The sequence below is a fragment of the Corvus hawaiiensis genome, chromosome 2 (genome assembly GCF_020740725.1).
Source record: "Corvus hawaiiensis isolate bCorHaw1 chromosome 2, bCorHaw1.pri.cur, whole genome shotgun sequence".
NCBI lineage: Eukaryota > Metazoa > Chordata > Aves > Passeriformes > Corvidae > Corvus > Corvus hawaiiensis.
In genome coordinates this window covers 79,568,447-79,580,556 of record NC_063214.1, presented here as the reverse complement: position 1 = coordinate 79,580,556, position 12,110 = coordinate 79,568,447, and the positions used below count along the sequence as shown (strand labels likewise).

The window sequence follows — 12,110 nt, the reverse complement described above, 5'->3', positions numbered from 1 at the left end:
ATATAACTTCAACTGTGGTAACTCCAATGCAAAACTTAGGTCTAAGTTGACATTGTTTACGGAAATAAAACACAGCAGATTTCCATTAATCCTTTTAAATCTTCTCACTCATAATTAGATAAATTTGCTGATCTATTGAATACTAATTAATTTAAAAATTAGATACAGTAAATGAGAATTTTAAAATGGCAAACTGTTAAAACAACAAGCAGCAAACTGGATTAATATACCACCCCATCCACCTATAAAAAAATTAAAGGAATGATAAATGAGCCTGCAGCAACATTTACTCAGAATACCAGAATACTAATTAATTTAAAAATTAAATACAGTAAATGGGAATTGTAAAATAGCAAACTGTTAAAACAACAAGCAGCAAACTGGACTAATATACCACCAACCTATAAAAAAATTAAAGGAATGATAAATAAGCCTGCAGCAACATTTACTCAGAATACCAGGAAGGTCTAGCCACAGGTATGAAACACAGTTTTCTCTCTGCGTTTTTTCATTATTCCCAAAGAGTTTATCACACAAAAAATATCACAGTACAAGACAAGCCAAGGTATAGCCTGTAGCTTGCCAACAGTGATACACCTGACAAACATCAAGAGGAAAAATGTTTATAGAACTGATAGAAATGTTATAGAAATATAGAACTCACAGAACATGTTCACAGAATTGCATTACAACAGCCTTTTTTCCTATTTGGTTACACAATGTTATCTTCTGCATGTAACACAAAGCAACTAACTACCGTTGAAAAAAGACAGCTATCTAGTCACGTAACAGACACTGAAGAGAGAGGATAGTAAAAGAGTTATTAAGTTGTTTTGGACACATTTCAGTGCCACACCAGTTTCAGACTTACTATATTCTCTAATCCCTTGCACAAGTTCTTTAGGATGTCTTCTAAAAAAAAAAAAAGAAAATGTTTAATTTATGCCTGCTTATTTAAAAATAGATTCCCTCTTCAACTTTTTTAAAGTTATTTGAGCATATCATTTCTTTTTCCTAACTTTCAAACAAATCAGCAGAGAACTCAAAAAAAAAGAATTAGTCATATAACCCAATCCCAATAAGAGTTTTTCAATTGGTATTAGAGTTTGTTTATTGGTCTCACATTGACAAACCAAGCAATTTCACAATTCTTTGCAGCACTTTTTTTTTTTATTAAAATTCAAAATTTGCTGTTCCAGTAAAGTCTTTTATCTTCATAAAGAAACCAGGATGACTTAGGAAGAAAGAGTATTGGGGAAAGGAAGTCACTTGTGATACTGGAAATCTAAGATGAGGTATTTTTTTAACCCACACACATGAATTTTGAGGCATCTGTTACATCATTATTAATACAGCTCCTCAAACTTATGTTTCATAACTAATGTATCATTAATTTAGGTACATCCAATTTGGGACTCTGCAGTGGGAATACCCTGTTAAGAGAGTATTTTGTGCAATCAGATGACCTCAAGAAACAAACTGAACAGTTAGGCACAAGTTCATAATTTCAACAACTCATCTAATCAAACTAACATTTGGATTAAATTGTTAACTCCTATGTTGCTGAAACTCAAGGGCTATTAGAAATTTTACTATATGTCAAATTCATGCCTGACCCTGCCCAACACAAATCTTTCTAAAGAAACATGATTAGCACCTACTGAAGAAACTGACATAAACAGTGACTCAGAACAACCCTGAATGTGACTTTCCCTCAAAGCTGCACACATTTTACAGAGACAAAATCACAAAATAGATTATTTAATTTCTAGATATCCAGGAAATAACAACTGATCCTACATTACTTTTAAAAGAGCTCTCTACTCTTCCTTCAAAGTGCTCTTTCAGTTTACAATTACTGCTGAGATTCCTCAGGATCACTTTGGCTTCCAAATCCTTTTATTCTACCAGACACTGGAAGCAAATATTCTCAACATACTCCTCTCGCTTCCAATTTCCCAAGGCATCCTGAGAACACTGATCCACTCATCCTAGGCACCTCTCTTTTATAAATATTAAACATAATTATATATTTACACATTTATAAATATTTATTTTCTAGCACAATTCTTAGCAATTTTCCTATTTCTTGATTTCATATTTTTGAAGCCTAATATGCCTAAATAGCCTTACTTTCTTCCTAACCTCAGAAAATTTTAAGTATGATTATAAGAGCCCAACAAATCTGTCAGAATAAGAAACACAGCAGTAGCCTGAACTAGAAGGAAATGACAAAGAGAAAGAGAAATTAATCTAGATTAATTAAGCATTGTCTACAGTAAGACTTTCTTCTGCTTTTTTTCACGAGCTGAAAACATAATACGAAGGAAACAGAACCATGCAGTGTCTCAATGAAGATTCATGCACTCATTTCACAACTTGCTTCTCTGCAGTTGAAAAGGGGGCTCCTGAATTTTTACCTGTCAGCACCACAGTGGTGGATGACTGCTTTTAATTTGGAAAGGGAGGGTGTGTTTTCACTAGTGAATTTCACTACTGAACTCTCAGAGTGCATCCAGATATGCTTCAGCTCCCAGGAAGAATTTCTGAGAGCAGCACCTGCTGTATTCAACAATTCCTATAACAACCTTAACACTGGAAAACAAATAGGCAAAGCTGGAACTCTGCACATGCCCAGAAAAACCAGATACAGCTGGAATAACTGAGACATGATGAAACAACTTGAGTGGCCACTGTGCATCAATGGATAGATATTAACTTGTCAGTAAAGATGAGGAGAAAAGAAAGAACGTTGCTCTTCATGTTAAGAAAATCACTGAAGGTATGGAATGGACAAGCTGGTTTATGACAAAAGGTGACCCAGGACCAAAGAAGATCCCAGTGAGGATGACATTGTGGTATGAATTTGATACCATGGAAAGTCAGGAAAAGGAAGTGGACTGAGTCTTCTTTAAAGCAAGACCCTGGTTCTTACAAGATATTTTAAACCTCACAGAAGGATTCAAGCAAGAGTTTTGGCAAGGACTGGGGAGAAGTTCTTATCACAGGAACTAGACAGATCAACCAAGCCTGGCACTCCTCTGGATTGAAACTAACAGAGAAGGATCTAGTCACACAGAAGGTAATGAACAGCAGCTTTGGCAGAGTGCCCATGAAATAATATAGATCAAGATCCCTCTATTCAAAAATAGCAAGTCTAAGAGGTCATCTTTCCTCATTGGCTGAGTACTTGTGATGAGAAGTTATCTCCTACAACCCGCAAGAATTTCCAAGACCTGCTTATCACAGCAGCACGATATTCCCAAATATTTTCAGGTATCTGAAATGTTGAAATGTCCCGTAAGGACAAGGGTTACCCATTGTGAAATTTCTTTTAATCGCCTATAGTATAACTCATCAGCGCTTACACCCTGGCTGGGTGGTCAGTAGCAAGACCCCCACTACATCTCCTTTGTTTTACATCCCCTTAATCCTCACCCAGAGGCTTTCAACCTCATCATCACTAACTGTAAGGGGTTCACACTACTCCAGACAATAACACAGTGGATGAGTACCAAGCTCTTCAATAAACTCACTACATAAAATGAAAGTAACTCTGGAAAGGCTGAAAAAAAAGAAAACAATTGAGCAGATATATTCTGCTTCCCTTACATCACTATGGACTTACAGTTTTATGATGAGTGATTTATTATAAAGACATTATACAATTTTGTACAGTACAAAAGTCTCCGCAATACAACAGCTCCATCTTCAAACTTCAATATAGCTTACATATGAGACCATATACCAGTCTCCAAATAAGGAGACTTACAACTATTCCAAATGAAGAATATAGCTGGGGTGGATTTGGGAAGGATTTTGCTTTGTTTTACCGAGTATTTAAAAACTGGGAAAACACCCCACCCCACTGCCAACTATATAAGACGACCTACCTCACCCTCTAAATCTTAGCAGATAATAATTACATATGAATGTCCTCCCTCTGCTTGGAACTGAAAATGTAAGAAAACTTGGCCAAGTGTTATTATCACATTGCCTGAAACACAAATAACATTGTGTTGCATACAGCAACATTTTAGACAATGGCATCGTTATATAACAAACCACAATTTCATAACGAAAAGTGTGTAGCTGAATTGTCAAACCAAGCAAAAATTAGAACTTGTGAGTGCTATTCCTTATTCTCCTACTAACTTGACATGTTTTTTTCACAAGAATAACTTCATTTTTCAAAGGCACTGTTCTCCTTTTTCCCTATGAGCTTCAGTAAAGTGGATCTTCCACAAACCCACTGCGCCATTTTTCCAATATACATGACCTTTCAACTTCTACATTTTAGTTACTAACTAATAATATATGGGGTAACTGCTCACATGCAGTTTCCTGTGTACACAGGCACAGACATGCATAATACTTGTCCAATATTAAAATGAAATAAGCTAAAGATTAACTCTATTACCCAAACTCTTAGTATTTTAAACAATTGTTAGGCAATGCTTAGCTTTTAAACCTAGCCTTTTGTAAAGCAGAAGCTAATCTGAAATTTTATCTAGGCTTTATGGACTTTAGTATAGCTTCAAGAAGACACACACACTTTCAGCAAAACCCTAAAATAATGAATATTAATGAATATTTGTATATGGTTTCAGATGACTCTTCAGTATTATTTTATTCCCTTGATTTTATGAAAAGCACTTTTTTAAGCAGCATCTTTTGAACGTGGATCTCTTTCCCAACCCTAAGGGAATTCTGTTTTATACTTTTAACTTTATGTGCTAATCATGTACATATACAGTATTTTTATTGACCTACTTTTGATCCAGCTCATTAAACACAGCTGCTTTCAATGACCAGGAAAAAGTAACCAAATACAACATGCAAAGAACCCAAATGACTAAAAATTAAATTGTCGCTCAAAAGCCACAGAGTGGTTTTGTAGTTGTTTCTTTAGAGATCTAGAGAACAAGAAACAGCTTACAGATGTTTCAGAAGAAGATACATAAACCAAAAAGTGAAACAGGTCCATCCATTTCAGTACAACCAATACTAAAAAACCCACACAATTATTTTCTGAGTTTTCACATCTAAAAAACTTTCCATCTTCCATAAGAATTATTTTGTCAATAACCAATTTTGAAATACAGGGACAAAACACTTTCTACTCCAAAAAGGCATATTGGCTCTTTTCAGTACCAAATTCTGATGGCTCTACACTGTGATATACTTTGAGACAAGATCACAAGACAGCTAGAAGTGAAATAAGTGGGAGTGTAATAAAAATATATTGATGTAAACAGTTACGGTACAGGAAAGGTTTTAGAACTGAGAACAATCTAGATGAGTCTATGCAAGACAGTTTGGGAAGAAAAACATAATTATTCTGAGGTATAAGCTTACCTATCTGGACCTGATTTCAAACTTTTAATCATGGTCTCAGCCGTACAAATCCTTATTTTCAGTACCTTGATATAAACAAATGCTGACACGATGAGGACGTTAACTGCCAGGAAGAGAAAATGCCAGATGTGTGGTAAATTTCTGCCTGTCTACTTAGACTTCCAAGAGATCAAATCCAAGGTCTGAAAAATCCCAGAAGTTAGGATTGTCATGACAAACAGTCTTTCAAAAGCCAGCACAGAAATGCCATATGGCTTGGAAGCAATTGTCAAATCCGTGGTTTATTTCAAAATGGATTTGGAACCTGTATCAGACGTGAGTCCTTCTCATGCTTATCCTTTAATATTTATTAACTTACTTTTGTTACAAGCACCACTCTGGTTAAGCATTACTTGCTATTGTTATGATTGTTGCAAAGCACTTCAGTTTTGCTCAGTAAAAGAAATGGGGATCAGCCTCGAGCACCTGGCCCTGACTGTTGACACTGTTGAACTATCACCTCACTTCTTTCTGTGGCTCCATTCAGAAGGCACCAGTATTTCTCTCACCTGCACTTCACGAGATGGTGCATTCTATACACTGCCTTCAAAGGACACTCCAGACAACTGTAGTACAATTTGGCTCCTTCCTTACATAGTCCAAGATCATCCTCCTGCCTACTAGGAGGCACCCCAGCAAGGTGAAGCCATCCCTCCATACACCCATGCTACAGCTCACAGAGCAAAACATTTCATCCTGTCCAAAAGCCTTCCCATTTTGCTTGAATTTCAGGGCAGGGGAACCTACAGTGTCTTGGCGTTACAAAAGCATCATGTTGGTTCTCAAGAAGATTCAAGAGCAAATCCCATTGAGTGAGGAAAGACCGTTCCTTCTACAGGACACCAGCCCTTAGCAATGTAGACATGAACCTGTCTATTCCACTCACCATGAGAGTCAGGAGTCAGTCCTCTATCTTCTATTGAGCAGCACCACCTTTCAGGTCAACCCAGTCAGATCAAGTCCTAAGACTACTGAGCACTGATGACTTCCTAGAGAAACTGAAAGATTGGAGATAGAGATAGGGGAACTGCTACATAGTTGAGCCAATTTTTTTGTTGATTTTAATCTCAAAACATTGTCAAGTTTTTTTAACAGTGATCATTTTGTGGATTCAGAGGTGAAATGTTCACACACATACAAAATTACGTTGTTGGCAGAGGTCCTTACAAAAACAGATGTGATATAATGAACATCAGTAACTGATTTGACAGAGCAATTCACTTTCTGTCTCTGACTAAATCCTTTTCCAGGGCTCTGAATGTCCATTAAACAAACAGAGTAAGTAGAAGTGTCCCTGTTTGCACACACCAAACAGAAAAAAAACTAAACTAATTTGACTTGAGGTAGAACCAGAATACAAATTACCCAAATGTAAATTATATTAGAAACCCAAATTAAAATTCAAATATGATCTTGGAATTGCAGTAAACTAACCTGCATTTAAACTGACTTCTACTGTTACTTTAAGGGGAATTAGCAAGAATATTTTAACTTGACTTAACAATAGCACCACAGACCAACTTCTTCTGACATTATCTCATCCTTCTAGCACAGTTTTTCTCATTTACTCAATTTCATATTCATAATGGTTCTCTATCAAAAAGCCTTTGCATTAAAATGTATACTAATCACAGTCTTCACTCTTTTACGTTTCTTGTTCTCATAATCGCACACGTGATCCCCCAATGTTTGCTGACAGGAAGCCTAGATTAAGTCCTGAAAAAAAAAAACCAAAAAAACCTCAAAACCAAAAAAGCAAACACACAGAAACCAACCAACCAACCAAACTGCTGAGAAAAAAATATCTTCAGCACTTTTTTCCCCCACTTCACTGGGAATTGTTTGATTCTACAGCGACAGCAAATGTAACATTTTTCAATAAGCCACAGAATTCAGCTTTTTGGCACAAACAGAAGCCTGGAAGCTTGTTCACTGACATACATACCAGAGGCACTCTGTCAAGAAGGCAAGAGTGAATGGTTTACCAGCCATCCTATTCTGCTGGTGCTAGAATTGTACCATAAAATGGTTTGGGTTGGAAGGGACCTTACAGAACATCTAGTTCCAGCCCTCTGCCATGGGCAGGGACACCTTTCACTAGACCAGGTTGTTCAAGTCCCATCCAGCCTGGCCTTGAACACTTCCAAGGATTGGGGATCCACAACTTCTCTGTCCTATGTATTCCGAGAGAAGGAAACCAGAGAAGAAGTATTATTTGCAACCAAGATAATAAGAAGAGTTCAGCGCTCCCATTTAATCCGTCTGAAAAAAAATGAGCTGCCGAAATCAGCTAAAGGCTCTAGATTTACTAGCATATATGGGGTGAAAGAGTGTAAGTTTTCAAGGAAGTTGCTTAGGTTACAGTACCATAATGGATATATAATACCTTGAACATAGGAAATAAAAATATTTTAAAGAGTATTTTGCAGACAACATTTTTTTTTTCAAATAATCCAAATCATATTGATCCACAGAAATAAAATAAAAAACTCCAAACCTAACTTATGAGTCCTTTTTATATTTATTTCATGCTTTGCATATTTCATACAGCATTCTTCATACAGCAAAAAAGTGTCTTTTAGATTTTTAATTACTGAGGTTATTCTGTACAGTCCCACCAAAAATGTACTTGTAGCACAGAACCAGACAGGAAAAAACCAAAGTATTTTTGCAACTAACATTTAAAATCAGTATGAAAGTGATAAATGTTCCAATATAGAATGTGATGGCACTGAGCACAAGTCTGTACTATAGTTCCCAAATCTCTTTTACAAAAGACTGAGAACAATTAGTCAAATGTCTTGATTTCTAGGGGTAGCGATAAGTATCCTGGGATTGGTAAATATATTAATTTATCTTGATTATTAGTTACCATTTTCAACATGATATGATATCCTGTACTATGTGAATGACAACACAAACTCAAATTTGTAGTTCCCATATCCTTCAACGTCACCTTCGTGTATATATATATATATATGTGTGTGTCATTTTTGCAGAGGATGACACAGGTATTATTTTTCTCCCTTAAAGATACACAACTTTTATACAATAGCTGCAAAACTAACTATATAAAATAATGTGTAGTTTTTTGGCTAACATATATTCAAAATACAGACACATGACAATCTCCAGAACTAGAATTTGCATGATTTACTGATATAAGGCTTCTTAGTTTTTATTCCTACTAAGAAGAGAAGAAATGTAAATGGTACAGCCTTTTTTTCAATACATGGAATGAAAACAACGTAAATATAAGCCCTATAATTTTATTGACTTCCACTGTATACAAATCCGTACATCAACCAGCATTCCTGCTGTTTTTCAGCTGGTGATCCTACTCCACCCCAAAGATTCAGCTTAAGACATTTAAATGAAAGTGTTTTTAAACAAGTTATATCTAAGGTATCATTAAAATAAAGACACGGAGGCAGTGCAGTGGAGGCATTTATGCAACTTGTTCTGAAGACACCACCAACATTTGACAATGGAGTAGCTCCAAGATTCCACAAGCTGCATTGGCTGAGCAATGTGGCTGCCCACAAGGAGCCCCTGAGATGCCAGAGGTATCCCACCCACCACACACTGCACTACCAGAAAGAGTAAGTTTCCCAGAGTTATTGTATCTCTCAGCCCCACTGGGAATGTTACGGAAACCCTAAGAAAATTAAAATGCTGCCAGATGCCCACATTTCAGCACCCAAATTAAACCTTACAAAGGCAGCTTAGACACCTACAAAAAATGTGCATTGTATAGATGCATGTGTGTCTTGTATACAAACACATTTCTAAGTGCCATCAGAAAAGGTTTTAAAATATTTTTACATCTTGCCTCAAAAGAAGGCTTAATATAGAAGATCAGTAGCAAAAAGTGACATTTCTTTTCACATTATGCTTTCAGCCTAGTAATACCTTTAATCGCACCTAAACCTTCTAAAATGCTCATTTAATCCCCATTTTCTTGTCATTGCCAATTCTGGATAGATTTTACTGTTTGCAATTATTTGTTTCATGATATCTGAGATCAATGCTATTCAGAGCAAGAACTCTGGCTGCCCAAAGAAATGTAATTCCTTCAAAGAGTGAAAGGCTGCGGACCATGCAGCTGTACCACACCTCCTGCTGCCCACTGTTTGCAAGGGCAGCAGCAGAGAAAGGAATTCTTTTATATTCTTACAATTCAAACACAGCTTTCCCTTCGAACAGGAAATGCAGAAAAATCAAAATCAAAAGAAGAAAGTGAGTGGTGGTATAAAAGATATTACAGGGGAAAGGAGGAAATCAGAGGAGCAGAGCAAAAGAAACATACATAAGGTACTATAGTTCTTTTCTCTTGAGTCAACATATTTCCTCCCTATCCCTAGCACACACACGAATGGCACAGTAATCAAAATACATGACAACGACAGAGAAAGCATAATAATTACACTAGGCTACGGAATGAGAAGAACATAGATAAACTGATACCGTATCATTCATACTGATACTATTCACACAAACAATCAGCACAAAAAAAACCTAATCACTTTAACTCAGATTTCACTTTCCAGACACCTTCATTTGTACAGTACCTGTCTCATCAGGCTTCCAACTGAATTGTTAATTTTCTTTCTTATCAAAGACAACTATAAAATCTTTAGGTTAAGACAATACAGGAAGACAACAATGCATGTTGATAAATTTACTAGTAACCTAAATACAGTACTCTGTATAAACTATACACTACAATATTGACTGTGTTAAGAATCATCTGTCATATTTAATATTGGAGGGATTCCTTTAAAATAAAACTAGTACGCCTTATCTCAACTTGCAGAGTTAATAAAAACTATACAGATTAACTTTAAAAAAAGTATGAGGGTAGCTATTGATATTTTAGTGAGGGGGACATTAATTCAGCTTTTGTTGCATTTTCTGCCAAAAAAAGCACTAACTCACATTTACTAGTTAACTTGTCATCCAAAAATGAACACGCTTTACAGATGTGTAAAAAAAAAAAAGTTATTTTCTCATCATATATCGCTGATCACAAAAATACTTGCATTTTGATTCCCTGAGTTCAACTGAGGTTCTCACAAACCTGAAAACAAAACCTCAAATCTAAAAACGTATACCTTATTATATGCGTGCTTTGCAACGTCATTCAGTAACTGCTTAAAAAAAAAAAAAACCAACTCATTATTGATACAAATGCTAGATATACTCAAATTGCCATAAAGACTCTACTTTCCCAGGAATTTTATTCCATTACAGCGACAGGCAGATATCCAGTACAGAAAATGCGCAGCCCGACCACTTGCAGCGGTGTAAGTCATTCTCATTTCAGAGCAGAGTAACTCCAGCAGCCCCAGACGCAGTTCGGTGGCTCTCCCCAGCCTCCAGGCTTCGCGCTGGCACCGATGGACCAGTGCCTGCCCACGGCCGCCCGGAAGCAGGATGACACCAGCTGAAGCGGGCTCGCTCTGCTCTGCGCGATACGGAGTGGAAGTGGCTGGGCACAAGGGGGTTTTAGGCAGGTGTCGGGGTGCTCCAGTGCCCACGGCCCGAGAAGAGCGTTTTCTCTCTTGAGTGAGGGGCCAGGGAGCCCCCCTTCACCCAGCCCCGATGTCGCTACGGAGCCAGCGGAGGACCCGAGGTGCCCGCGGGGCCCAGCCCCGCCGCCAGCACCACCCACCCACCGCCGCCGGCGGCACCAAATTCAAACCTGCCGGCCCCGCCGCTCCCGGTGCCTCCTGCCCCGCGAGCTCTGCCTTACCTGCCCGCGGGAACTCCGGGACGCCGCCGAGCGGGCCGAGCCGCCGCAGCTGGAAAACTTTCCGGACCGCCTCGCAGCTCGGCGGCGGCTCCGCACCCTCCGAGGCGGCGGCCAGGAGCAGGACGGGGAGGGTCAGGAAGCCGAGGCGGAGGCTCTTCCCCCCCATGGCCCGCGCCCTCCACCAGCTGCCGCAGGGAGCGCGGCCGAGGCGCCCCGAGCCGCCGCCGCGGGGGGAGGCACCGCCCGCCGCCCCCGCCGGGACCCTCCCCCGGCCCGGCCCCCGCCCGAGGAGGGGCCCCCACGCCCGGGGCGGCAGCGGGAGGGCGCTGTCCAGCGCCTGTGCTGGGGCTGAGGCTGGGCATGGGCTGTTTGGGGAGGAGATCCCCCCACGTACACCCGGGGTGCTGGGAGTGCGGGCTGCGTAAGAGAAACCCACAGGCACAGGAAGCGATGGCATGGTAAAGGAGCAATTTCGACCCATAAACACGCAAAAAAAAGGCAAAAAATAAATTTCTAGCGCTTTAGGGAACTACTAGCAACAGGCTCCACACTGTCAGTAAGGTACGCCATTCAGTTTGGCTTGAACTTTTGTTTTTCTGAGAAAAGTTTCCAAGAATTCGGCAGTCTTCAAGGCATCTTCAGAAGTTTCAGTTTCCCGATGCGAAAGTGACACGGGACCAATTTACAAAACCCTGTCCTGTCTACAAGCTGAAGTCCGATGGGAACTGTTAGAGCAGCCAAGGAAGCAGCTGGGACGCATCAGGTTATCTTTAGAACAGCTTCCTTGATCCAAAATCAAGAATCCTCTCCATGCACAAATTTTAAATGTCACACCTTGCCCCTTATAGCCAGAAATTTTTCTTAGTGCGTTTTGAAGCTGCCAGTGGTCATTCAGCACTGTAAAACATAAAGCTTTCAATTTAAAAGAAAACTTTAATCCATATCAGCAATTTCTACA

The 12,110-nt window shown here is 39.0% G+C and overlaps 1 protein-coding gene across 7 annotated transcripts in view; it reads right to left on the bottom strand.

Annotated features, from left to right (window-relative positions):
• The window catches only part of GPC5 (glypican 5), a 620,145-nt gene extending 608,786 nt beyond the window's left edge, over positions 1–11,359 (bottom strand). For all 7 annotated transcript variants that reach the window (XR_007201874.1, XM_048295762.1, XM_048295763.1 and 4 more), the window contains exon 1: positions 11,153–11,359. Coding sequence is in view for 6 of the 7 variants with exons in the window: in XM_048295762.1 (XP_048151719.1) it covers positions 11,153–11,318 (166 nt within the window). In the remaining variant the exon portion in view is untranslated. The remainder of the gene's footprint in view (positions 1–11,152) is intronic.
• Between the last annotated feature and the right edge of the window lie 751 nt (positions 11,360–12,110).